Source organism: Juglans regia, chromosome 13 (genome assembly GCF_001411555.2).
Source record: "Juglans regia cultivar Chandler chromosome 13, Walnut 2.0, whole genome shotgun sequence".
Taxonomy (NCBI): domain Eukaryota; kingdom Viridiplantae; phylum Streptophyta; class Magnoliopsida; order Fagales; family Juglandaceae; genus Juglans; species Juglans regia.
This window is the reverse complement of record NC_049913.1, coordinates 30,016,622-30,040,800: the sequence shown is the minus strand read 5'-3', so window position 1 is coordinate 30,040,800 and position 24,179 is coordinate 30,016,622. Positions and strand designations below refer to the sequence as shown.

Below are 24,179 nucleotides of genomic sequence, written 5' to 3'. Positions count from 1 at the left end.
TTTTAGAGCCATAATAATTGTAAAGGTAAGTTTATTTATTTTTAAAATTTTAAAGAATTTGGAACCAATGAAGAAATTCATGGCTCTAACTCATCTCATAAAACCGGTTCTACAAGAGATGATTTTTCATTCCTTATAAACATGCTCAAGAACTTGTGTAGGATTGTTCCTCGACAATAAAAACCAAAATAGTTCTCTCCTTTTGTAATTCACAAAACTATTACATTTAAGAAGAACCATGGTTTTATTGCTGTACTGCATTTTGTGAGTGGCTCTTATTTAGTTTCAACATTGCAGTTTGTGTAAAGATAGTAGATTGTTCATGATTGCACATACTGTCAGAAACTTTTGTTGAACATAATGCCTAAATAATTTGATCCAGATAGTAATGACAATGACTGCTAATCCACCCAAAAACAGAAAAAGAGTCTGTTAAACATAATGACATCAAATGCTAGCTAGCTAGTACTACACAACCAGGTTGGAAAGTCTGGATTAAGAGAATGGGGAAGCCTTTTAGTACAATACTCAACCACTAAATTAATAAGGATTTGGATGGTTAGATGGTTACAAAGAGGGGTCAAATCCATTCCCACATAAATGGAGACAAAAAAACAAAAATAAAATAAAAGCCAAATTGTTTTATGAGAGTTGTCCATACAAAAGCATCTTGTACAGACGACCTGTAGTAGTAGTGCCAATGAGAAGCATACAAGTTTGTGAATTATTGCAGAAAACTAAAAGGGATTGCTGGCCCTAAGTAAATTTTTTCTTCTCCTTATATGGGACCGTACGTGGAGGATGTTGAAATTGCTCCTAAAAGATCAACTTCGATTTTCACTGATCTTTAGTTTGCATTCCCTTGTGATGTGATGCAGACTTTTAATGGACGTTTTGAGATTGTATGCATTTTGTTTAGATAATTATACCCACACGCGCGCGCATAAATACATGATACATAGGGTATCACGTGAAGGATCAAGGGATAAAACAAGAAGAAAAGTTGAGATACTTTGTTTAACTTCAAAATTTGCAACCATTTGGACTTATAGTAGAATTAAATCCACAATGTCCAATCTTATTTAGTAGTTATACTAACCAAATTAAACAGCCCACTAGTTTTGTTACTTGTAAACTTTATAAGTTAACACACTACTTCTTGTGTGTGACTCGTTGGAGTCATTAAGGTTAGATTCAGATAGTGAGTTGAGGTGAGATAACTTGAGTTGAAAGTTGAATGTTGAATAAAATATTATTAAAATATTATTTTTTAATATTAGGTTTTGATGATTGAAGGCTGGGATGATTATCAAAACCAATCATTTGAAGAGTTATTATAAATTGAATGCTATGTTGGTGCAAAAGGGGTTGCAAAAGAGAAAATAGTGAGAAAAGTTTGCTTCAATGCGCGTTACAATGTCACTTTCCTTAAGACAATATTTGTCCTCACCAATAATGGTATGCACAAGGGTTACAAGCGAATTTGCTTCCAAGATACACTGAAGCCTAGAACAAGTCTATTTGTCTAACTACATTATGCACACATGAAATTAGACTCCGAATACCCTCAGATTTTGCTATTCAACCAAGAGATTATAAATCTGTTTTTTGCAGAACAAACAGATCCTAATTACAAGTTTTGAAGAAATGCAATTTTTTGAGAGAGAGAAAATCTCGAAATTTACTTCTTGAACTCTTAAATTCTTAGGCCAATGGGTCTATTTATAGATAACCAAATAATGTGAATGAAAAGTTGTAACTTTTCATTTTTCTTAAATCTGATACGAATAGGTACATTTATCGTGCATGTTACCAAGTGACACAATAGTCGGACCCAATCCAACGGTCACGTTGCTTCCTCTTCAAACGGCTTGCCCAAGTCCGAGTCTCATCCAGTGGGATTTGGGGATTTTATTTTTCTCATGCATTACAGTGCCTCGCGCTTGTGCCCCTTGACGCATTGCAGCACTTCCTGCATGAGCGCCTTAGTGCTAGGCTGCATGCCATATTGCCATGGTCTGCATGGAGCATACTCTCTATAAAGCAACACTCTCACTCAATCAAGATGTATTTGGGGGTATTACAATATAATTCACTAGTTCTACGTACTACATCATAACTACCAAGCAAGGTGGCTTCGCTTTAGTATATCTAAGATTAGTGGGGATGTGTAGAATAACAGCCGGCCTTATATGTAGGTCTTTCATTGATTTAAATAGAATATAAGTCAAATGTTTATAACTAGACTATGAAAAGGTTACAACTACGTATCTATTATAAATGGAAATCAAGACATACGACTGAGACTATGTAATTACACAACGAGGAAATCAAGGCAAAATAGTTGGACAACTAATCTTATTTCGTCATTACCCTCTCAGCTCAAAGGGGTGTAGAACAAATGAAGAGGTTGCCACGATTCGGTTGAAAGTTGGGTGCACATAATGGTTTCATAAAGATATCTACAACTTGTTCATGATTTGGAATATGCGCAAGAGAGATAACACCATGAGGTACCTATTCCTAAACAAAATGCACATCGATTTCAATGTGTTTCCTATGATGATGAAACACTAGATTTTTAGCCATGTTGATTGCACTAATATTATCACAATCTAGTGTGGGGGATTGGAGAGCATAAACCAGCCTGGTGAACAGATGTTCAAACCACATGAGCTTGGCAGTGGTGATAGCCACGGCTTGATGCTTTGCTTTCACTTTAGAACGAGAAACTGTGGCTTGTTTCCTTGCTCTCCAAGAGAGTAAATTATCGCCCATGTAGATGGTGAAACCCATCAGGTACCGCGCGGTCATCTCATGATCCTACCAAGTCGGCATCACAGTACCACTAAGTGCAGTGAGTGGAGATTTGACAATATGAAGCTGAATATTGAGAGTTCCAGTCAAACAGTGATAGATACGCTTGACTACATCTAAATGAGAGTCTCTGGGACTTTGCATAAATTGGCAGATGAGGTTAACGACATAGGCGATATCCAGACAAGTTAGTGTAAGATATTGGAGAGAGCCCAATAACACTAGTCTGTCGGTACAAAGTTGGGTTAAGCAGAAGAGTGGCTTCACTAGCTGACAATTGCACACCTAAAGCTAAGGGAGTTGACACAAGTTTGGCTCCATCCAAGCTAGAATTTTGAAGTAGAGTAAGCAAATATCGTGTTTGAGTGAGTGTAATAGTGGTTTCATCTCATGCAACTTGCACCCCTATAAAATAATGTAGATCACCAAGATCGTTCATGTGGAGGGCTACAAATAAATGAGTGATAATGTCTTTAATTTTAGAAGAGGAACTACCCATGATGAGGATGTCATCCACGTAAATTAAAAACATGATGATATCATTAGTAGTTCGCATGTAAAAAAAGAGAGGTTTCATAGGCACAATGGTGAAAACCCATTTGTTGGGTATAGGAAATTTCATGCACCAAGCTTGAGGTGATTGCTTGGTTATTGCTTTATGAAGATAAAAAACAAAGTGGACATGCGATATCTTCAAAACTGAGAGGGTAAGTTAAATAAACTGATTCTTGTAAGTCCACATGCAAAAAGACATTGCTCACATCAATTTGCTTGAGTGACCAACTTTGACATAGGGCCAAAGTGAAGATTAGGTGAGTGGTTTTGGGCTTGACAATGGGACTGAAGGTTTCATCATAGTCTAGTCCTTAAAACCGTGTAAATCCATGTGTTACAAGACGATCTTTATAGCACTCGATAATACCATCAACACAAGCTTTAATTTTGAAAACACATTTATTATTGACTAAAATTGTGTCCGGCTACTTGGGAACTAAGGTCCATGAAGAATTTGCGTGGAGAGTGTCTCCCAAGTGCAGAAGATATGTAGTTGTTTCTAGGAAGAGTACCAAGATCGATTTCACAGGGATTAAAGCTTTTCAAAAAACTGAGCTGTGGTGTTTAAAATGAGGATGCTTATTTATTCAAACTTAGAGAGAATGGTGATGAAGAAAATAGGCGAAGACTAGCCTTTTAGACTATTGAGTTTGACCTGGAATGCAATGAGATGAGATGATGTGATTTAATCTTCCTTTCCCTTCTACTTGAACAATGCTTCTATTTCACTAAATGTTTTTGGAAAGTCTTTCAACAATACTTGGTCTTTGCAGATTCAATAAAACAAAAAAAACTAAAACAACTTTTTCGATATCTAAGGGACTTTTTGTCAAACACTTAGGCTGCGGGTTCCTTCTCACCGATTGGTTCCACAAGGAGGGTTAGATTTTCCCAATTTCCTTCAAACATCATTTCGGTCATGAACAAAATGTCTAGTTCATATATATGATTCACGCTCAAAATAAACTCTGAAATACCTCCAATAAATTGACATCAAACTATCGTTAGGTTTGCTAACAAAACCAAAGTCTCACACAAACCAAGAATACACCGTGCCCTTCAGTCAACGATGGATCAAGGATAGGTAAGTGAGCTCTAGAATGACATCAAATAATAGCTTATAAGAAAACTTTCTGGATATTACTTGCTATGCACAATAGAAATCACAAACCCTAGGAAACTCAAACCGCTCAAAGAAATCTCGAGCCTAAGGGTAGGTTTGGGGAGTGAAATGAGAATTTTGTGTTTTGTTTTGAAGTTTAAAATATTATGTTTTAATATTATTATTGTTTTAGGATTTGAAAAAGGTGTATTGAAATTTGAAAAAATTGAATTGTTTATTATATTTTGTATAGAGATTTGAAAAATGTGTAATGATGAGATGAGATGAGAATTTTGTGTTTTGTTTTGGTTACCAAACCTGCCCTAAGTTCTAGAAAATTTACTCACACATAGTGTGTTGGTGAACAACCAAAGATGAGAAAAAAATAAAGCATCATCCAATTATGTTCAACGGAAAAACACAGCACAACCATAATTTTTTCGAAATCTGCTTTGTCCAAAAAGACCCCCCCCGTTCACACGAATCTTTCCCCTTCTTATACTCCCACACCAACCTATGCTCCACTTTCTTTCCCAAATATTCCATGAGTTGGTTATCCCCTCATGTTCCGTACAGTTCATCACTAGAGGCTAGGACTGGAAAAGAAAACAAAGAGAGAGGGAGAGAACAAGAGAGGGAAAAAGATGTTAGTGTCCTCGTGTAAAGACTTTTTTTTTTCTTTTTTTAAATCATGCATCAAACTTTCCTTCTTTCTTTTTAATGTATTAAACTAGCATGTAACGTGGTTTTGTTCCAAAATTGACTCAACCTTATACTTATTTAATACATTATTGTCACTCTATCAGAGAGCATCAATTTATGATTGTGTGGCCTGCTTCCAATTCGGGTCTTAAGGACATTGTTTATAAGTGTGAGGCTTCTTAGGTCGGGTTGCCAAGTTTGCCACAAAGCATGCAGGAAGAGGGTGGTGGGAGGTGAAGAGAACTTTGGGTCTATAGGTGCCATCTTGATTTCTTGTAATCATAGGGTCATTGGACACAACTAGCATATGATATAATGGATTAGTTACAAGAGTTGGGCCAAGGTCAGCAGGGGGTGAAGTTGGACCGAAGTCAGAAACAAGAGGTTGACAGGCTACAACTTGAAGTGACTTGGGATGGGGCTTGGCTTAGAAAGCCTGCACGCCATCTAAGATGGTACCCTATGGAGAAAGAAATGAAAACCAAAGTTCATCAAAGAGAACATGATTAGATATATAAATCTGACATGTATCTTTGTCCAAACACCTATATCCCTTGTGATGAATTTTGTATCTAAGTAAAACACATTGTTGAGATTTGTACTCAAGTATATTTTTGCCAAATGGAGTTAGGTATGGGTAACAATGTGTCAATAACGTCTTTCGACCAGTCCGTTTTGTTTTGGAGTGACATGACAAGATAAGCGGTGAAATATTCATTGTAAGTGGAAATAATCCTTCAAAACTTTGTTAAGAAACTCACGATCTTCATCACTCTAAACGATCTTAGCTCATGCATTGTATTGATTTTCCATCAATTTCAGGAACATAGGAAAAATATTAAGAAAATTAGATTTTCGTGCCATGAGAAAATGCCAAACAAAATGTGAGCATTCATTAAAAATTACAAGATACAAGCGAAAACCATCATATGAAGTCAGTGGCGGACTTATTAAGGGGCGGGGGGGCCACGGCCCCGCCCAAATGTTTGAAATAAAAATTAATATATATTAATTTCTTATAGTTTAATAAGATTATATTAATTTTATTTTATGTTGGCCCCCTCTAAAAATTTATCTTGACCACCTCTATAAAATTATTTTAATTTTATAAATTAATTACTTATAAATTTAATTTTAAAAAAATTAATATAATTTAAAAATAAAATAAATAAAATATATCTTACATAAAATAAAATGATCTAATAACCTAATTACACGTTTCTACTCTAACTAAAAACAAAAAAGAATACAAAGCGTCCCTTCACTGCTGCTCTACACTGCAGATTGCAGTTCTCTTCTCAAGTTTCAACCTTTATCTTGTCTACACATCTGCCAAACAGCCAATTAGCCAAAGGCTAGTTTTGAACTTTTGAGGCTTAGGAGTTACGGTTACGTCACGTACGTGTTCACACTTTGCAAGTTGCAACTGCAAGCAGCAAGGGATGCACTTTGAACTTTGAAGCAATTTAAAGTTTTTTGCCATTGCGTCGTCAATGCATCGTCTACTACACGGTTTGATTTTTTTCAATTTTTTTTTTCTCTTTTTTCGATTTTGCTGTTCATTCATATATATATAATTATATTGAATGTATTAAATTTGATGCAGTGTTTTTAAAGTTTTTTTTTTTTTTTTTTTTCCTTTTTTTTTTTTTTTTTATGCATCATGCAGTTGTATTTTTGTTTAATTTTTTTTTCTTTTTGAAATAGATTGATTACTACTTAATTTGGCTTATATATAATTAATTGTGTCTATTCAATGATTATTTATTTTGTGCTTAAAGATTAATTTTAAATTCATGTTTCACGAGTAATTGAATTTATTTATATATCTAACTTTATTTTATATGTTTCAATTTGATTTTAAATTTAGGTTCATGAATTATGTCTAAATTGAGAACTATCGACTCATTCTTCAAAAGAAAAGAAGTTGATACTCCAAAAAATTCTTCTAAAATTCTAAGGATTGAACTTGAGGAAAATCTTGATCTTAACTCTCCAATTGTGAAGTCTGAAGATATTCATTTTACATTATCAACTCTTTATTCTAAAGAGATTGATATATTTTCTCTACAACGAGATCCAGGATTACATCCTCCTATGTGGGACTATCCAGTCAATCAACGTGATGAAATAAGAAGAGCTTACTTGAAAATGGGTCCATATCATATACATCTCTCTAAATATCCATTTTCTGGTTCTGAAAAGCATCCTCGCCGCTTTCAAGCTTCTTGGTTTGTACAATTTGCATCTTGGCTAGAGTATTCTCCATCAAAAGATGCTGCATATTGTTTACCTTGTTATCTTTTTACAATGAAAGCATCTCAACGTTCTGGATGGGATGTATTTACTGCCATAGGATTTAGAAATTGGAAGAAGATTAATGATGGAAAACATTGTGCCTTTTTGAATCATATTGGGGAGGATCCTTGCTCTTGTCATAATAATGCTGTGAAAGCTTGTGAGGATTTATTAAAACAATCACAACATATTGATAAAGTAATGAATGCACAAAGCTCCGAGCAAATTCTTAACAATCGACTCCGAGTAAAAGCATCTATTGATGTTGTTCGATGGCTTGCATTTCGGGGATGTGCCTTTAGAGGTCATGATGAGACCCCTGATTCAAAAAATCGAGGTAATTTTCTTGAGATGCTTAAACTCTTGACTTCGTATAATGACAAGGTCGGAAAACTTGTTTTAGAAAATGCTCCTAAATCTTCAAAGTCTACTTCACCCAAAATTCAAAAAGAGATTTTGGAAGTTTTTGCAAAGAAAGTGAGAAATAAAATTCGTGAAGATGTTGGAAATTCTAAATTTTGGATTATTGTTGATGAGGCACGAGATGAGTCTAAGAGGGAGCAAATGGCTATAATCTTGAGATTTGTTAATGATGATGATTTTATACAAGAACGATTTTTTGATCTTGTACATGTTAAAGATACATCGGCATTGACTCTAAAGAATGAAATATCTGCTGTTCTTTCTCATCATTGTCTTGATATTCAAAATATTCGTGGGCAAGGGTATGATGGTGCTAGTAATATGCGTGGTGAATGGAAAGGATTGCAAGCATTATTTTTTAAAGATTGCCCATGTGCGTACTATATACATTGTTTTACTCACCGATTACAGTTATCATTAGTTGCTGCATCTAGAGAGGTAGTTTCTGTTCATGAGTTTTTCTCAAATTTGAATTTCATTATTAATGTGGTGGGCGCTTCATGTAAACATCATGATGAACTGCAAGCTGCTCAGGCAACACAAATTGCACATATGATAGCTATTGATGAACTTGAAAGTGGAAAAGGAGCTAACCAAATTGGCACTGTCAAACGAGCATGTGATTCTCATTGGGGTTCTCATTTTTATTCTATTTGCAGTCTACTACAAATGTTTGGATCCACTTGCTCGGTGCTTGAAAACATAATAAAAGAAGTATTCACTTACTCTCAACCCGGGGATGCGAATGCTACTTATAAAATGATTACATCATTCCAATTTATATTTATTTTACATTTAATGAAAGAAATCATGGGTATTACTGATGTTCTTAGTCAAGCTTTGCAGCAAAAATCTCAAGACATTTTGAATGCCATGAATATGGTTTCTACTACAAAAGGACTCATTCAAAAATTGAGAAATGAAGGTTGGGAAAATCTACTTGAGAATGTTGTCTCTTTCTCCAAGAAATTTGATATTGACATTCCAGAATTGAGCTCTCGTTATGTACAAGGCCGTGGTCGTCATCAACGAGATCACATTACGATAGAACATCATTATCATTTTGAAATATTTAATGCTACTATAGATTTTCAAATGCAAGAGCTTGACTGTAGGTTTGGTGAAGGAGCAACAAAGCTTCTAGCCCTTAGCTCAGCTTTGGATTCAAAGGATGCATATAGATCCTTTAATATTGATGATATCTGTTGTCTTGCAGAAAAGTATTATCCTCTTAATTTTTCTGAGAACGAGAAAATTAATTTAAGGTTTCAATTGAAGTATTTTGAAGTTGATGTGCTTACTAATCTGAAGTTTCAGAGTCTGTCATCCATTGCAGATTTATGTCGAAGATTGGTAGAGACAGAGAAATAAAAAACATGCCATCTTATTAATAGATTGATTCGTCTTATTTTGACTCTTCCAGTATCTACAGCGACCAGTGAACGAGCATTTTAAGCTATGAAGATCGTTAAAACAAGACTTCGCAACAAAATTGAAGATGAGTTTCTAGCAAATAATTTAGTTGTCTATATTGAAAGAGAAATAGCTAAGAATTTTGATTTAGATTCAATACTTGATGATTTTGTTTCTTTAAAAGAACGCAAGTTACAATTTTAGACATTCTGTATTTCTTTTGTTTGATATATTTGTACGAGTGTCTTTATGTTATTTCAATGATATATTGTTATTGACATATCATATACTTTTTTAATACATAGGTTCTATTAAGTGTATTTTATTTTTATTTTAGATCTTACTATCAAATTATTCTATACTGCAAAAAAAATTGTATAGAAATATAACAAAAAATATTTTATTATAGGTTTAGCTTTGCTTGGCCCCCTCTAAAACACATTTCTGGTTCCGCCACTGTATGAAGTTATTGGGGCAAGTCCCCAAACATTGGTGTGAATGTTATGTAGAAAGAATCATGGAGAGATGAAAAATGGAGTTTAGTAGTGCAACTTTTACAAGATCCAACATTTTTATTCAAGGATGGTAAAGAAAACAATAAAAATCTTAGAGCCCGAGAATGAGGATGCTCCAATTGTGCATGCCACACTGCTGGACACTTTATTTGTCATAAGGCCTATTGGAAATTGATGAGACACTGTTGAAATGATGGGATACAAACTGTGTGATACTAAGCTTTTAAGCATTACTCGTCCTATCTTAAGCTCTTTAACAACAAAACACTAGGGATAAAATGAGAAACACCCCTCAAGTAGTCTTTTGTTGCAATTAGGAAGAAGTGTGATTGGTGGACGTCCCCCTCGAGAACCATTGATAGAGCCACCACGATTGGTGTAGAAGGTAATAACGGGAGAGGATTGATGGGAAGTGGTGATGCACATTCTATAGTCCTGAAGCTTGCTAATAACTTTTTCAAGTGGGAAGGTATCTCGTGCATTAATGGCTGCCACAATGGGATCAAACTCATAACTCAATCCTCGGAGTATGCAGATGACATCCATGAGTTTTCTAGCACCACGAAGAGAGAGAGAGAGAGAGAGAGAGAGAGAGAGAGAGAGAGCCAATGATTTTACGTAGTGCAAATAATCCTCAAGTGAGGAAGTACCATGGGCGAGCATATGAATCTCACCCTTCATTTGTTGAGCTGGATCTCATGTATGGCTTCCATATAAAGTAATTTCCAATATCTCCCGAGTATCATGGGAAGTCTCACTATTGATCACTTGGGAGACAATAGTCTAGAATTAACTGATCAACTCTCAGCCAAAGTGTTGCAGCTGGGTTGGGATGCAACCCACCTTCATGTAACCAAGAAGGCCATGACCATGTAGAACAAGGACCACTCGTGCTTTCCACAACAGGTAATTACTGGAGGCTAATTTGATAGAGAGATATCTGGTAGAAATGATTTTGTTAGAGCAAATTCCAGAGAAGCAAAAGAATTCACGATAGGGACCGAAGAGGTTGAAGAAGACTCTATTACTAGTACTTCGGGGCGTCCGATACCATGTAGGATAATAACCTCTTTTATGTCTAGGCATTGATTTTAAATAGAATACAAGTCAAATGTTTACAGCTAGACTATGAACATGTTATAGCTATGTATTCACCATACATGGAAAGCTAGCCAAATGGCTGAGAGTATGGAATTATGCAACGAGGAAATCATGGCACCATAGTTGGACAGCACATATTGTCTCGTCAAGATGGGAGGAACCAATTTTTAAAATTGATTTCTATTCTTGTCCTTGTTGGGAAAAGAGGCTTGTTGGATTCTCCTCTCACCATCTCTTGGCTTTGTTTTGTTTCGTAAAAAAGATGAAATGAAAGTTAAAAATTTATTAAAATATTATTAGAATATATTTTTTTATATATTATTTTTATTTTAAAATTTGAAAAAAATTAAATTATTTATTTTATTTTATATAAAAATTTTAAAAAATTATAATGATTAGATGAAATGAGATGAATTGTGAAAATAAATAAGACCTCAAGTGTAACATTCAATGGGTTATGTAGAACCCACCTATCTGTAAAATTTGAAGAAACTAGCTCAAAAGGCCTGTCAAATGATGATGTATTTCATTACTAATTTTCAGTTTACTACAGTGTTACCGCTACATCTAGCGTGTATAGTGAATAAATGTTTACTTATTAATTAATTCATTCATTTATCTTTCTTCTTTGTACTCTTTCTATATTGTCGAAGTTTATCTTTCTATATTTTATCTTTCTATATTGTTGACTATTTCAAGAATTTATTTACTACTTCTGCCCCACGGAATCAGGTGCATGTTTTGAGTCTTGTTGATCGAAAGGTAACGGCTGAAATGAATGTTGAGCTCACTAACCCATTTGTAGCAGCGGAAGTTAAAGCATCTTTGGACCAAATGCACCCAACCAAAGCGCCAGGGCCTGACGGCATGCCTGCTTTGTTCTTTCAATCCTATTGGCACATTATAGGCGACTCTATTATAGCTGCTGTTTTGGACTCGCTTCATACTAGTAAGTTGCCTTCTAAACTCAACCAGACTCTTATTTGCTTGATACCAAAGAAGAAAAACATGTGAGCTTGTTTCCGATTATCGACTAATAAGTTTGTGTAACGTGATTTACAAGCTGGTTTCGAAGGTCATTGTGAATAGGATGAAAAGTTTTTTACTTGCTATTATCTCTGAATCTCAATGTGCATTTGTGGAGGGGCGTTTGATTAGTGACAATGTGTTGACTGCTTATGAACTTGTAAATTTTTTGAGGAATAAAAGGATGGGGAAGAAAGGGTATATGTCTATTAAACTAGACATGAGCAAAGCATATGATAGAGTTGAATGGGAGTTCCTTGAAAAAATTCTACTTCAATTGGGATTTGCAACCAGTTTTGTTAACCTTATAATGGAATGTGTTAGAACTGTTACTTTTTCAGTTTTAATTAACGGGAGTGCTCAGGGATCCATTGTGCCTACAAGGGGGATTAGACAAGGGGATCCACTCTCCCCTTACCTTTTCCTCTTCTGCACTGAAGGGTTAATTGCATTATTGAGAGAAGTTGAATTAAGAAGGTAGCTGGTTGGAGTTAAGGTTTGTCGTGGGGCACCAATGGTTACTCATCTTCTCTTTGCTGACGATAGTCTTCTTTTCTGTCGAGTTGATGTTGCTACAACCAGTTTTATTCAAGGCCTTTTGGATGAATATGAAGTGGCTTCCGGGCAATTGATAAATAAGAGTAAAACAGCAATGGTGTTTTCAAAGAATGTGGATGTTGTTAAACAACGTGAGCTGCTGCAGTTATGGGGTGTGCACACGTTCCAGCCGTATGATAGATATCTTGGATTGCCTAATTTTGTAGGTAGATAAAAAGTCCAAGCTTTTGCAAGCATTAAGACTCGGGTGTGGAATAATCTGCAGAGTTGGAAAGGGAAACTTCTTTCTCAAGGGGGTAGGGAAATCCTAATAAAAGCTGTAGCGTTATCTATACCCACCTATTCTATGAGTTGTTTTAAACTACCATTCACATTGTGTCGGGAGCTTGAAATGATGATGGCAAGGTTTTGGTGGGGTCAAAGGAGTGATGAACGGAAAATACATTGGTTGCAATGGAAGAAGTTGTGTGTTTCAAAATTTAGAGATGGGATCGGTTTTAAGGATCTACACATTTTTAATATGTCTCTTTTGGCAAAGCAAGGTTGGCGTTTGTTACAAAATGAGAACTCCCTATTAGATAGAATTTTTAAGGCTAAATACTACCCAAATTGCTCCTTTTTCCAAGCTTCTCTAGGCCCCAACCCTTCCTATGCGTGGAGGGGTATTTATGAAGTTAGGCGCTGGCTGTTGGAAGGTTGCAGATGGCGGGTTGGTAGTGGGGAAGCAGTGAAGATTTGGAAGGTGCCTTGGTTACCTGGTGCTAGAATTTTGCATCCTGAGTTGGATAGTAGAGATGGGTCTTATGTTGATGAAGAGCAAACAGTTAATAGTTTCATTGATGAAAATAGTAGATCTTGGAATGTACAGGCAGTTAGAGCTCTCTTTAATCCAAACATAGCTGAGGAGATTTTCAAAATTCATTTGGGTTCTCTTCCGGTTTTGGACAGATGGATATGGGATAAGGAGGCGAGTGGGAAGTTTTCTGTTAAGAGTATGTATAAGCTTATCCAAAATTTGTGGGCTGGCTGTAGGGGAGAATCATCTCTACAGATGCAAGATAGAAGTTTATGGAGGAAGATATGGCATATGAAAGTTCCAAGGAAGGTTAAAAATTTTGCATGGAAGGCTTGCCAGGATATACTACTGACCCTTGCTAATCTCAGGCAGAGAAAGGTTGAAGTGGAGTCCATTTGTGGTTTTTTCCATACTCATGAGGAAGATATTAAGCATGCATTACTCACTTGCTCTACTATTTCCAATATGTGGCACCACTTTTTTCCATTGTCACAACAGTTTTCACAATCTTTAAACTTCATTGATATGGTGAAAAGGGTTGACAGGCAGGGTAATGAAGTTGTTTTCACTGATTTTTTTATTTTGTGCTGGAGTTTATGGTACAGGAGAAACCTCTAGTAGATGGAGGAAAAGTTGATACAACAAGTCCAAGCCGCAGACCATGCCTTATCCCTGTGCAAAATCTTTAATGAAGTGAGAGTTTCAACAACCCGGGAGATGTATATGATTTCTAGATGGCAAGCCCCAACAGATGGTTTTCTCAAGTTGAATGTAGATAGTGCGATATTTGCTGATCTGAGGAGAGCCGGAGTTGGGGTTGTTCTACGGGATATGCGTGGGGTAATTGTGATGGCTGCCAGTAAACATGAAGAGGATGTTGATGGGGCTGAAACTATAGAGTCCATTGCTGTGTTGAGAGGCTTACAACTATGCCTTCCACTTGGAATTCCTAAGTTAATCCTTGAATGTGGCTGCATGAATGTGGTACGGGAATTACAATCCACAGAGGCATCGATGGCTAGTGCTGGTAACGTGATTAATGATGCTAATATGCTAATGGGGCGCTTCCAGGAGGTTCATGTCCAACATGTTAATCGCATTGGTAATGGAGTTGCTCACTCTCTAGCTAGACATGCTTGGAACATTGTTGATATTAATGTTTGGTGGGAGCAGATCCCTTCTTATATTCGTAATGCACTATGGTTTGATACCAATTGATGTATTGTTGCTATTTCATTGAAGTTTATTTTATCAAAAAAAAAAAAATTACATTACAACTTAACTATTATTATATATTAAAATATTAATATTTTCTAATTTAATTCAAAATTTGTATACTTGCAACAGTTCAAAGTAAAATATTAATATTTTTTACTTTAATTCAAAATTTGTGACACCAGTACACCTTCGGCATCCGACATGGGTTATGTCTAATGTGCGCCGGTAGTTCCGCCTGGATTCTAACCATTTTCTCTCAATTTCTTTGGAATCTCAATCACAGCTGAAAGCGTAAACAATCATTGTCAATTCCGCCACCCACCAATACCCCTCATTTTCATTCCCCAATTAATAGGATTTCGATAAGCTCATATGGCGGGTAATGCAACATGGAGGACGTCGTCCCTCTCCCAGCTCTTTTCGAACAAGCCCTTAAGATCCATTCAACTGCGGCAGTCTCCGGCGCCGACCAGGTACGCTTGTCCACGCCTTTAATCCCCTCTGCTCTTTCCTTTGAGATTTTGATCTTATGGGTTTCAAATTTTCAATTTGATTCTGACAAAAAAAAAAAAAAGGAGCTTGTGCGGAAGGGTTGCGAGGTTTTGGAGAAGTGTGAGGACATGATAAATAAGCTGGGGATATTTTCAGCGAATGAGACCATGGACGATATCAGCACCACTAATCTCAAGTATCTCCTGGTAAATTTCTTATTTAAGTTTTATATGTTTTTTTTTTCTTTCTAATTTTGGTACCTTTATCCGTGGGATTAACTGGTTTTCCTCCACGAAATATATTTATGTTAAATGCCCATCAATTTGGTATTTTAAGGTAAAAGTAATATAAAAAAGTTGATATTGATAAATACTATCCAAAAGTCTGAAACACCTCCAATTCTCTACCATATAACCCTTTATTTTCTTTTCCTAATATTTAATTTGTTACGATGGTAATTGAAAAAAACATTTTCATATTTCTCCAAAGTCAACCCTGCATTATATATTCTCTATAATTTTTAAAGCAGAATTCTTGCTCTCATTAAATGAAATGTTATTATATTAATTCAATAATTTTTATTTAAAACTAAAACTATTAAGTTGGAAAAAAAAATATTTGATCTAAGTTGCTAATTTTGATTAAGACGGTAGACCTAGCAGCCTTTTAAGTTTTTTAAATGCATTTATTTTAAAAATAAACCTGAGCAATAGTATAGAAACATGACTAATTTCATCATTTGATGATATTGGAGAAAAAACAGGTTTACAAAGATGGGTTTCTCAAACTTTCTCTTGACTTTCTTTCTTGGTATATACCGATAAAAAAAAAGTAAATGGAAAATAATATATCTAATCGAGTTACGAATTTTAATTAAAAATCCTCAGTCTCTTAGTTTTCAAGACACGATTATTTTAAAGAGGAAAATGAATCTATGAAAGAGTATAGAGAATTAATTATTAACCTCATTATTGATGATACTATAGAACAAAAACAACGTTCACAAAGATGGGTTCCTCAATTTTTTTTTTCTTAATTTTTCGTGATAGATGATATTAAGTGAATATAATACGTTTGTATACATCTTTAACATTTTAAAATAAATATATCAAATATCTTATATTATTCCCTCGCATTGCGCGGGTCTACTTCAAGTATAAATGGTATTTGTATGCTGTTTCTGGATCTCTACTGTTAAAAAAAAGAGAGATTATTTCTGGTTCCAAGCAAAAATATTGTTCTATTGTACTGGAAGCGGGATTTATTTTTTTCGTTTTAAATAGTTTTATGCATTTTTTTCTTTCGGCCAATAGGTGCTTTTTCTTTTTCTTTTTTTTTTTTCTTTTTTCGGGGAAGCATCTTATATGTTGAGTTATGTAGCTATTGTCATCTCATGGTATGGTTGGATTCAGAGGAATCATCAATGTTTTCACCATAATCACTCTAAAGGAACCTGTACGTGTTCCTGTACCAACAGTTGAAATTACAGCTCTGGTCTTTCACCATGGTTTTGTACTCCTGTCTAAAATGCTACATAAAAGTGCAAAGGTATACTGTGCAACGAATATGCACATTATGCCCTTAGTCTATAGCTATTTGATGCATTTTGAATGAGCAAGACCTTTGTTTAGAAGCTTTGGATGTGATGGATTAAGGTATCTTACATTTTTAGGTTTAATAATACATTTGTAGAGAATCTAGGAGACGACACAAATGATTATGAATCTGGAATATCTGCACCTTGGTGCATGGTAGCCATATCTTGGTCACAATCTGAAGATCGCATCATTGCAAATTTTGTAGCTCTCAATGAGTTTGCTTGAATTCTATTATTGGCATCTCTGAATGTAATCTTGGCTGCAGGTGCCATCTTACCTTGCTGAGTTGATGGAAAAAGTTGCACAAGGTGACAGAATACAGATTCTTAAGGCTTCACAGGCAAAATTAAAGGTGAATGCTCTTCATCACCTGAAGAATAGTCCGACGCTCTGTTAAGTAAAATTTTACTGTCGACACTTAATCACAGGTTGAGCTTTTCTAGGAATTTACATCATTTTGTGAGGCAATGGAACTTGTACAGGAAGAGGAATTAGACACATCTAGACAAAAGGGCTCAAATTATCCTGTTGATCGCAGGGATTTCAAGGTAGTGTTATTTTATTTTAGTACTTTTAATCTATGAGAAGCATGAGTTCCAATGTTAGGACTCGAATCCCTAAAGGTTCAAGTGGGGAAATAGAAGGTCCTTGTGATAGTACTTTTCTTGTGTTTGTATCTAGATTGCTTGATTCTATCGCCAAAGAGCCGCAGAAACAAAGTTGCTGTAAATAAACAAGCGGAAGAAGGAGCGGCATGGGTTTTCTAGTAAAGCAGCTGCCTTATCCACTCCTGTCGAGGCCGGTGAGGAAGATGTCCTGGATGAGGATGGAGAGGAAGAACGAGAGGTTAGCTGGTTAGCGATTTATTTTGTATGGGGTTATGCTACTTGCACTTCTTTGTAATATATTGCTTCATGTCGTGAGTCCTGGGACATCCCGAAAATATATAATGATGGATAGTCAAACTCTACACACTTTTGCAATAAAAAAGAAAGAAAAGAAAAACTATACACACTTGTGTTGGGTAAAACTTTTTTCATGTTTTCTCCCCTCCCACAAAAAAGAGAAAAAGGAGATTTTGTTATATTGGTTCTAATTATTTGTACTTACAGAATGAAAGGTTCCAATTCCTATAAGTCAATTTTTGTAGAGATTGCTTTTTTGCTAGTCTGCCTAATTGGGTCTTGTTCCTTAGTTGTAACCTCAGACATCTTTTACCTGAATGTATTCCTGGTGCAGTCAGTAAGATCTCATGGCATTAAATACTACTATTTGAAATGTGTACCATGAGTAAACCACAAATTTTCAAATTATTTTTTAATGACTAATTTTTATTAAGAAATACTATTTCTTGGTCTTGATGTAAAATGGTTTTGTCCTCTATTTTTGGTCTTGCAATACAGCTGGAACTGTTTGGTCTTGCAATTTCTTCTTAATAAATTGCTTCTCACCCATTTGCAAGACCAAGAAATAGCATATCTACATAATAAAATACACCAACTTGGTGCTTATATCATCTACTGACAAATTGCAGTTTTGAAAATTGCTTAAATTCTCTCTTTCTAACAGTTCCAGGAGTAACCTGATTTGTTTGATGAGTAATCATAAGGTGTAAACATTAAAAACTTTTGTATGACTCATGAAAGCGTACGCCTAGCATATTTTGTTCAATGTTTTGGGTTTTCAAAGCTATTGGAGTTTGACTGAAATCATATTATTCCCCTTGTGCAGGCCTGGCTTACTACCATCTCGTTGGCAATCTGTAAGGTTGGTTTTAGGTTATCAATATATTCTACCAAGCTCAAGGTGTTGTTATTAAGATCTTATCAAATCTTTGTTCCATGATACAATGTTCAGGCATTTGATCTCCTGGAAATGCTAAATAAGGAGGAAGAGATGCTCTCTGCCATAAAGGAAAAACTATCAAAGGTATTGATATAGTTGATGATTTAATTACTCATAATTTATGAAGTTGCTCTACTTTCGCAAAATTAGCTTTTCACCTAAAGACTGGATGACCGGAAATTGTTTGAAGTGTTCTCTACGAGGCATGCGGGATGGTGGTCTGGTTAATTTTTTTTTATAAGTAAAAGATATTTGTATTAATATGAATAGGTATAGCCCAAGAACACAGAGGGTATACAAGAGTTTACACCTAGCTAAGAGGGAGAGATAGAAACAAGAAAATCATGAAAATTTAGGCCATTACAATCTACAATACTCGCCCAAAGGAACAAAGTTTTAACAAAGAACATTCTAATCTCCTCCAATGTTTGCTCCTTATCTTCAAAAGTCCGATCATTTCGTTCCCTCTATATGTGAACATCTATCTCTCCCTCTAGTGGTCTGGTTATATGAACATCTATATGTGCACAGTTTTTTTATCCTCTTTTGGTCATTATATTTGGCGTTTTGATTAATAGATTAGCAAGCTTTATGCAGTTTATGATTACATCTTTGGCTACCATTGTCCGTGGAGTTTGCAGGTTTTTGTACATATAACATTTCTGCATGAACTCTATATATTCAGGAAGGGGACAAGGGGTTCTCTCAAGTTCTTGATGATCGCAGCAAGAGAGCAGAAGCTTGGCATCGTAATGCTGCAGCTCGAGCCTGGTATACTAAACCTGCAGAGCCTGTCACATGTGCAACATTTGCACAAGATGTTCTAGAAGGGAGAGTGAAGGCGTCGGAGGCACATGACCACAAACATCAGCCACTAGCATTTGGACCATTGAGTCTTGTGGGTGGAAGCATAACGAGTGAAAGGAAAAGGATGGAAATTCAGGTTTTCCAACCTTCTTATAGGTATATTTCCATTGCCTGATAAAAATTCATTTATAAGAACAGGAAAAGACCCACTTCTTGTAGGGAAACCCTTTGCTTATGTTTGGTTGGGAGGGAGGAATGATTGCTGAGATATATTCCCAGATATAATTGTTATGGAAATACTTGGCTTCTGCTTAGGGGTGCGTTGTATCATTTCAAACATCTTAGTGGAGATGCTAAGTTGGATATGTTGTTGTAGGTTGCCAACCATGAGCATAGAGGAAGCTGGTCTAAGGGAGATAGAGACGATGAACAAATGGCAAGAAAAAAATGCAAAACTTATGGAGGATGCCAATTCCTCATGGTACAAGGACAATAGGAAGCAAAGACCAGGTGAAGAGGATGATGAAGATGATGATGCTTCCCAAGAAAAGGCAAGAGCTTGGGATGGCTGGAAAGATGATAATCCTCGGGGTGCCGGCAATAAGAAGCTAACCCCTTGTGGGTAAATGTGGCAGGTCGTTTTCTGTTCTGTATTCTTTTTTTCAGTTAATACTGTTTGTAAATATTTGTTGTAAAATGCTCTAGCTCAAAAGTGCACCGCGATCGATTCTTAGCATATTAGTGCCACCAGTACCACCTTGAAGGAAGGCTCTCAGAACTGATAAAAGAAGATAATGATTTCTTTATTTATTTTTAATCGAAGATGTATCAAGTTAAAACAGAGATACAAGAGGAAGAAGTGGAGTGTATTATATTAAAACTCCATTAAAGAAAGAAACGGGAAATGAAGAGTTATAGGCTTGCAAAAAGCGGTTTGATTTCTTTATTGATTGGAAATTGTGAAGCATTAAGGAAGAAACCAAGCAATGGGAGTGCCAAAGTTGGCAAAAACATCGACAAAAAGTAGAAGTGCTAGACCAGTGTTAACAGTTGTGAGAAGATGAAAAGTTGGATGAACGAAAGAAAAAGAAAAGTAGCCAACAAAAACAAAAGCTTTTGAGCAGAAAGGATTAAAATCTTTTCAGAAACACACTTAGAACTACATAATAGAGCATGTTTTGCAAGAACATGTGCAACTTGATTAGAAGTCCTTTTAACATAGCAGATCTGCCAAGAATCCAAACTATTTAAAGCTTGCTTAATTTCTTCCACAATATGGCCATACTCTGGGAAATTCTCCTATGGCTTATTTACTACATCAACCACAATCTTAGCATCTCCTTCCAATATCACTCGATCAAAGCCAAGTTCACAACAGAAAACATCAATGCTACTCTAGCTTCAGCTGAAGTGGAATCAACACTGAACATCACTGGTTCTCTCAACACTGCTAAGACCTCTCCATGTACATCCTTGACTACAACCCAAACACCTATCTATGAATGAATATTGTCAACTGCAACATCCCAATTAACCTTAACCCATGGCTCGGGTGGCCTCCACCCTTGCTGATTTGCTTGTCTAACACTACATTGGGATATCTTTTCAATCTGAGCACTCTAAAACTCCTGCAACTGCTCTCTAGCTTGACAAACAAGGATTGTAGGATGGAGGAAAGACTGCTCATGTATCACATCATACCTCCTAAGCCAAATTCTTCTTAAAATAATTGTCATTTCAGCAAATTTATTTGGCTCCAAAACAACAGACATGTGTTCCATAAGTGGTAGAAAGTCCAAACCCCACCCACTCATTTACTATATTTTATGACAACCAAGACTCCACACATCTCCTGCTGCTCCACGGTTCCAAAGAGCATGAACCACATCTTTAGGAAACAATCCACAGATAGGACACATCAGATTCAATCACCATTTTTCTCACTAAATTTGCTCTGATTGGTAAGCCATTGTGGCATACCTTCCAAATAAAGACCTTAACTACCTTTGGAATAGATAGAGTCCATAGTTGTTTCCAAAACATGTCTCGAGTTGATTTGTTAGAAGGTTCACCTATACTTTTGTCAATCAACATCTTTTGCAAGTGATAAGCACTTTTCACAAAGAAACTTCCAGACTGCATACATTGCCATATCTGTTTGTCTTCACTAATCATCATACCAAGAGGGATCTGTAGTATAATTTCAACATCACTAGCAGTAAAGTTATTTCTCACCATATCAAAATGCCACCTCCAAGGTTTAGGAAGCCATCTATCATTCCATATAGAAATTGACTTTCCATTACCAATTCTCCAAATCATATCTTCTTGCAATAAACTCTTAGCATCTTGAATTGACCTCCAAGCATATGAAGGCTGAGAACCCAATCTAGAAGTAAGAAAATCTCCATTTCTATGATATTTCTTCTGCATCACAGTTGCTACAAGAGAAGTAGGATTCTGAACTAATCTCCACTTTTGTTTAGCAAGGAGGGCCTTATTAAAACACTCAAAATCCCTGAAACCAAATCTACCAATCCCTTTTGTCTTACTCAGAACATACCAACTAATCTAGTGAATTTGATTATCCTGTTGCTTATGACTCCAGCAAAAGTTCTGTATCATCTTAGTTATACCTGGCAGTATACCTTTTGGGAGTTGAAACACCGACACACAATATGTGGGGATGGCCTATACAACTGCCTTGATAAGCACCTCCTTACCTGCTTCTGATAACCACTTAAGTTTCCAATTAATGATCCTTTGCTAGACTCTGTCCATGATCTAATTAAAGAATCTAATTTTACCCCTCCTTATCATGACAGGAAGCCCCAGGTACTTCTCATAACATCTAACAACTGGCACCCCAAGCACATTACTAAAATAGTTTTGCGTTTCTTCTCTAGTATTCTTACTGAAAAATGGTGTCGTCTTGTCTTTATTCAGCTTTTGTCCTGAGGTCATCTCATATTTATGTAGTAATGTATGCAAACACCATCATTCCTTCATTGAGGATTTACATAATATCAGACTATCATCAGCAAAAAACAGATGATTCAATCTAAAACCATCTCTGCTAATAGGAACTCCATGTATAACACCATTCTGACTATCGATAAGCTGAGAAGGCGCGGCCTCTACTTAATAGACTGGTGCTTCATGTGCAAACATGACAATGAGTCAGCGGATCATCTACTCCTTCATTGCGAAGTAGCCAAGGTTTTATGGGATGACATTTTCACAAGGCTCGGTATGGCATGGGCAATGCCTTTTTTTTTTTTTTTTTTAATAAGTAAATGGGCAATGCCTAGAAGGGTGATAGAGTTATTGGCATGCTGGAGAGGAATTCGGGGTAAGGGAAAAATCGCGAATATTTGGAAGATGGTGCCTCTTTGTCTGATGTGGTGCACCTGGAACAAAAGGAATAGTCATTGTTTTGAGGAGAATGAGCGTTCACTGGAAGGGTTTAGGGATTTTTTCTATCATAACTTATTACTTTGGGCTTCTTCTATTGTATTAAATGACACTTCTTTAAATGATCTATACGTTGCTTTTCGTAGCTCTTAGCGTGTATCTAGGTTTTTTTGTATACTCCATGTGTACTCGGGCCTGGCTTGTTTTCATGTCTTAATATATTTCTTCTTACTAATAAAAAAAAATGTATAACACCATTTTGTCCAGCATTAGTCAAAGAAGAACTGAGCACTTCAGCACAAAGGATAAATATATAAGGAGAAATAGGATCCCTTTGTCTAAGTCCTCTTGAAGGAAAGAACTTCTGGCTTGGAATCCTATTTATTAACTCGGAATATGAGACATATTTGAGACACATCATAACACTACTAACCCATCTACAAGGAAAACCCATCTTAAGCAAAACAACTTTAATAAAAGGCCACTCTATTCGATCATAGGCCTTACTCATATCTGACTTCAAGGCCATATAACCCTCCATGCCTTTTATCTTAGTAGACATAGAATGTAGTGTCTCATAGGCCACCGATACATTATCTGAAATAAGTTTGTAAAACTCTTTGATATTGACTAATAACATGAGGTAATATCGGTTTTAATCTATCGGTAAGAACTTTGGAACATAACTTGTATAAAATATTACATAAACTAATTAGCCTATAGTCTACCACATTCACTGGGTTTTTCCTTTTTGGTATCAAACACAACAGAGTAACATTAATGTTCTCCCACGAATCCTGCCCATTAAGGTTGTGTTTGGATGTTGAACTGAGTTGAGCTGAGCTAAGTTCTTTATGAATAGTAGTGAGTTGAGTAGGTGAAGTGAGTTATGTGAGGCTCATCTAAAATGAGTTTAGATATGCTTGGATGTTAAGATAAGTTTAGTACTATTTATAAAAAATTGAAAAAGATTGTGGGTCCCACGTATAAAGATGTGTTGAGTTGAAAAAGGTTATGGGTCTCATATGTAATGAGATTTTGAGTTGAGATGAGTTTAGTAATTTGAGAGTCGTGTATTTAGATGTTAGACTCAGGTTAAAATTAGACTGAACTGAGTTGATCTCAATTGAGTCTTGTAACCAAATGAGGCCTAAGTAGGTTAATAACAACTGCACTAACATGATCCCCAACAATGTGCCAATATTTCTAATAAAAAAAGCTAGAAAACCATCAGGCCCAAAGGATTTTAAGGGATCCATTTGAAACAATGCATATTTGACCTCTTCCACAATATAAGGTTTATCCAAATCACCTTGACATGCAGCAAGAATCTTTGTATTAAAATCATGAAGAATATCCTCCATACCAGTTGGAGTGCAAGTATCATAAATATTTCTAAAATGATCCATGAAAGCCATACTGATGTCTTTTCGAGTTTTATATAAAGTACCCCTGGCATCCTTCACACAATCTATAAAGTTATCTTTCCTTCTTTGATT

At 35.8% G+C, this 24,179-nt stretch overlaps 1 protein-coding gene and 1 pseudogene across 1 annotated transcript; both read left to right on the top strand.

Annotated features, from left to right (window-relative positions):
• The first annotated feature begins 13,927 nt into the window (after positions 1–13,927).
• LOC109000437 lies at positions 13,928–14,524 on the top strand. The gene has a single exon (XM_018977302.1). The coding sequence runs from the start codon at positions 13,928–13,930 to the stop codon at positions 14,522–14,524; it is 597 nt and encodes a 198-aa protein (XP_018832847.1).
• Positions 14,525–14,689: 165 nt separating this feature from the next.
• On the top strand, positions 14,690–20,162 carry LOC108993987 (annotated as a pseudogene).
• The last annotated feature ends 4,017 nt before the right edge of the window (positions 20,163–24,179 follow it).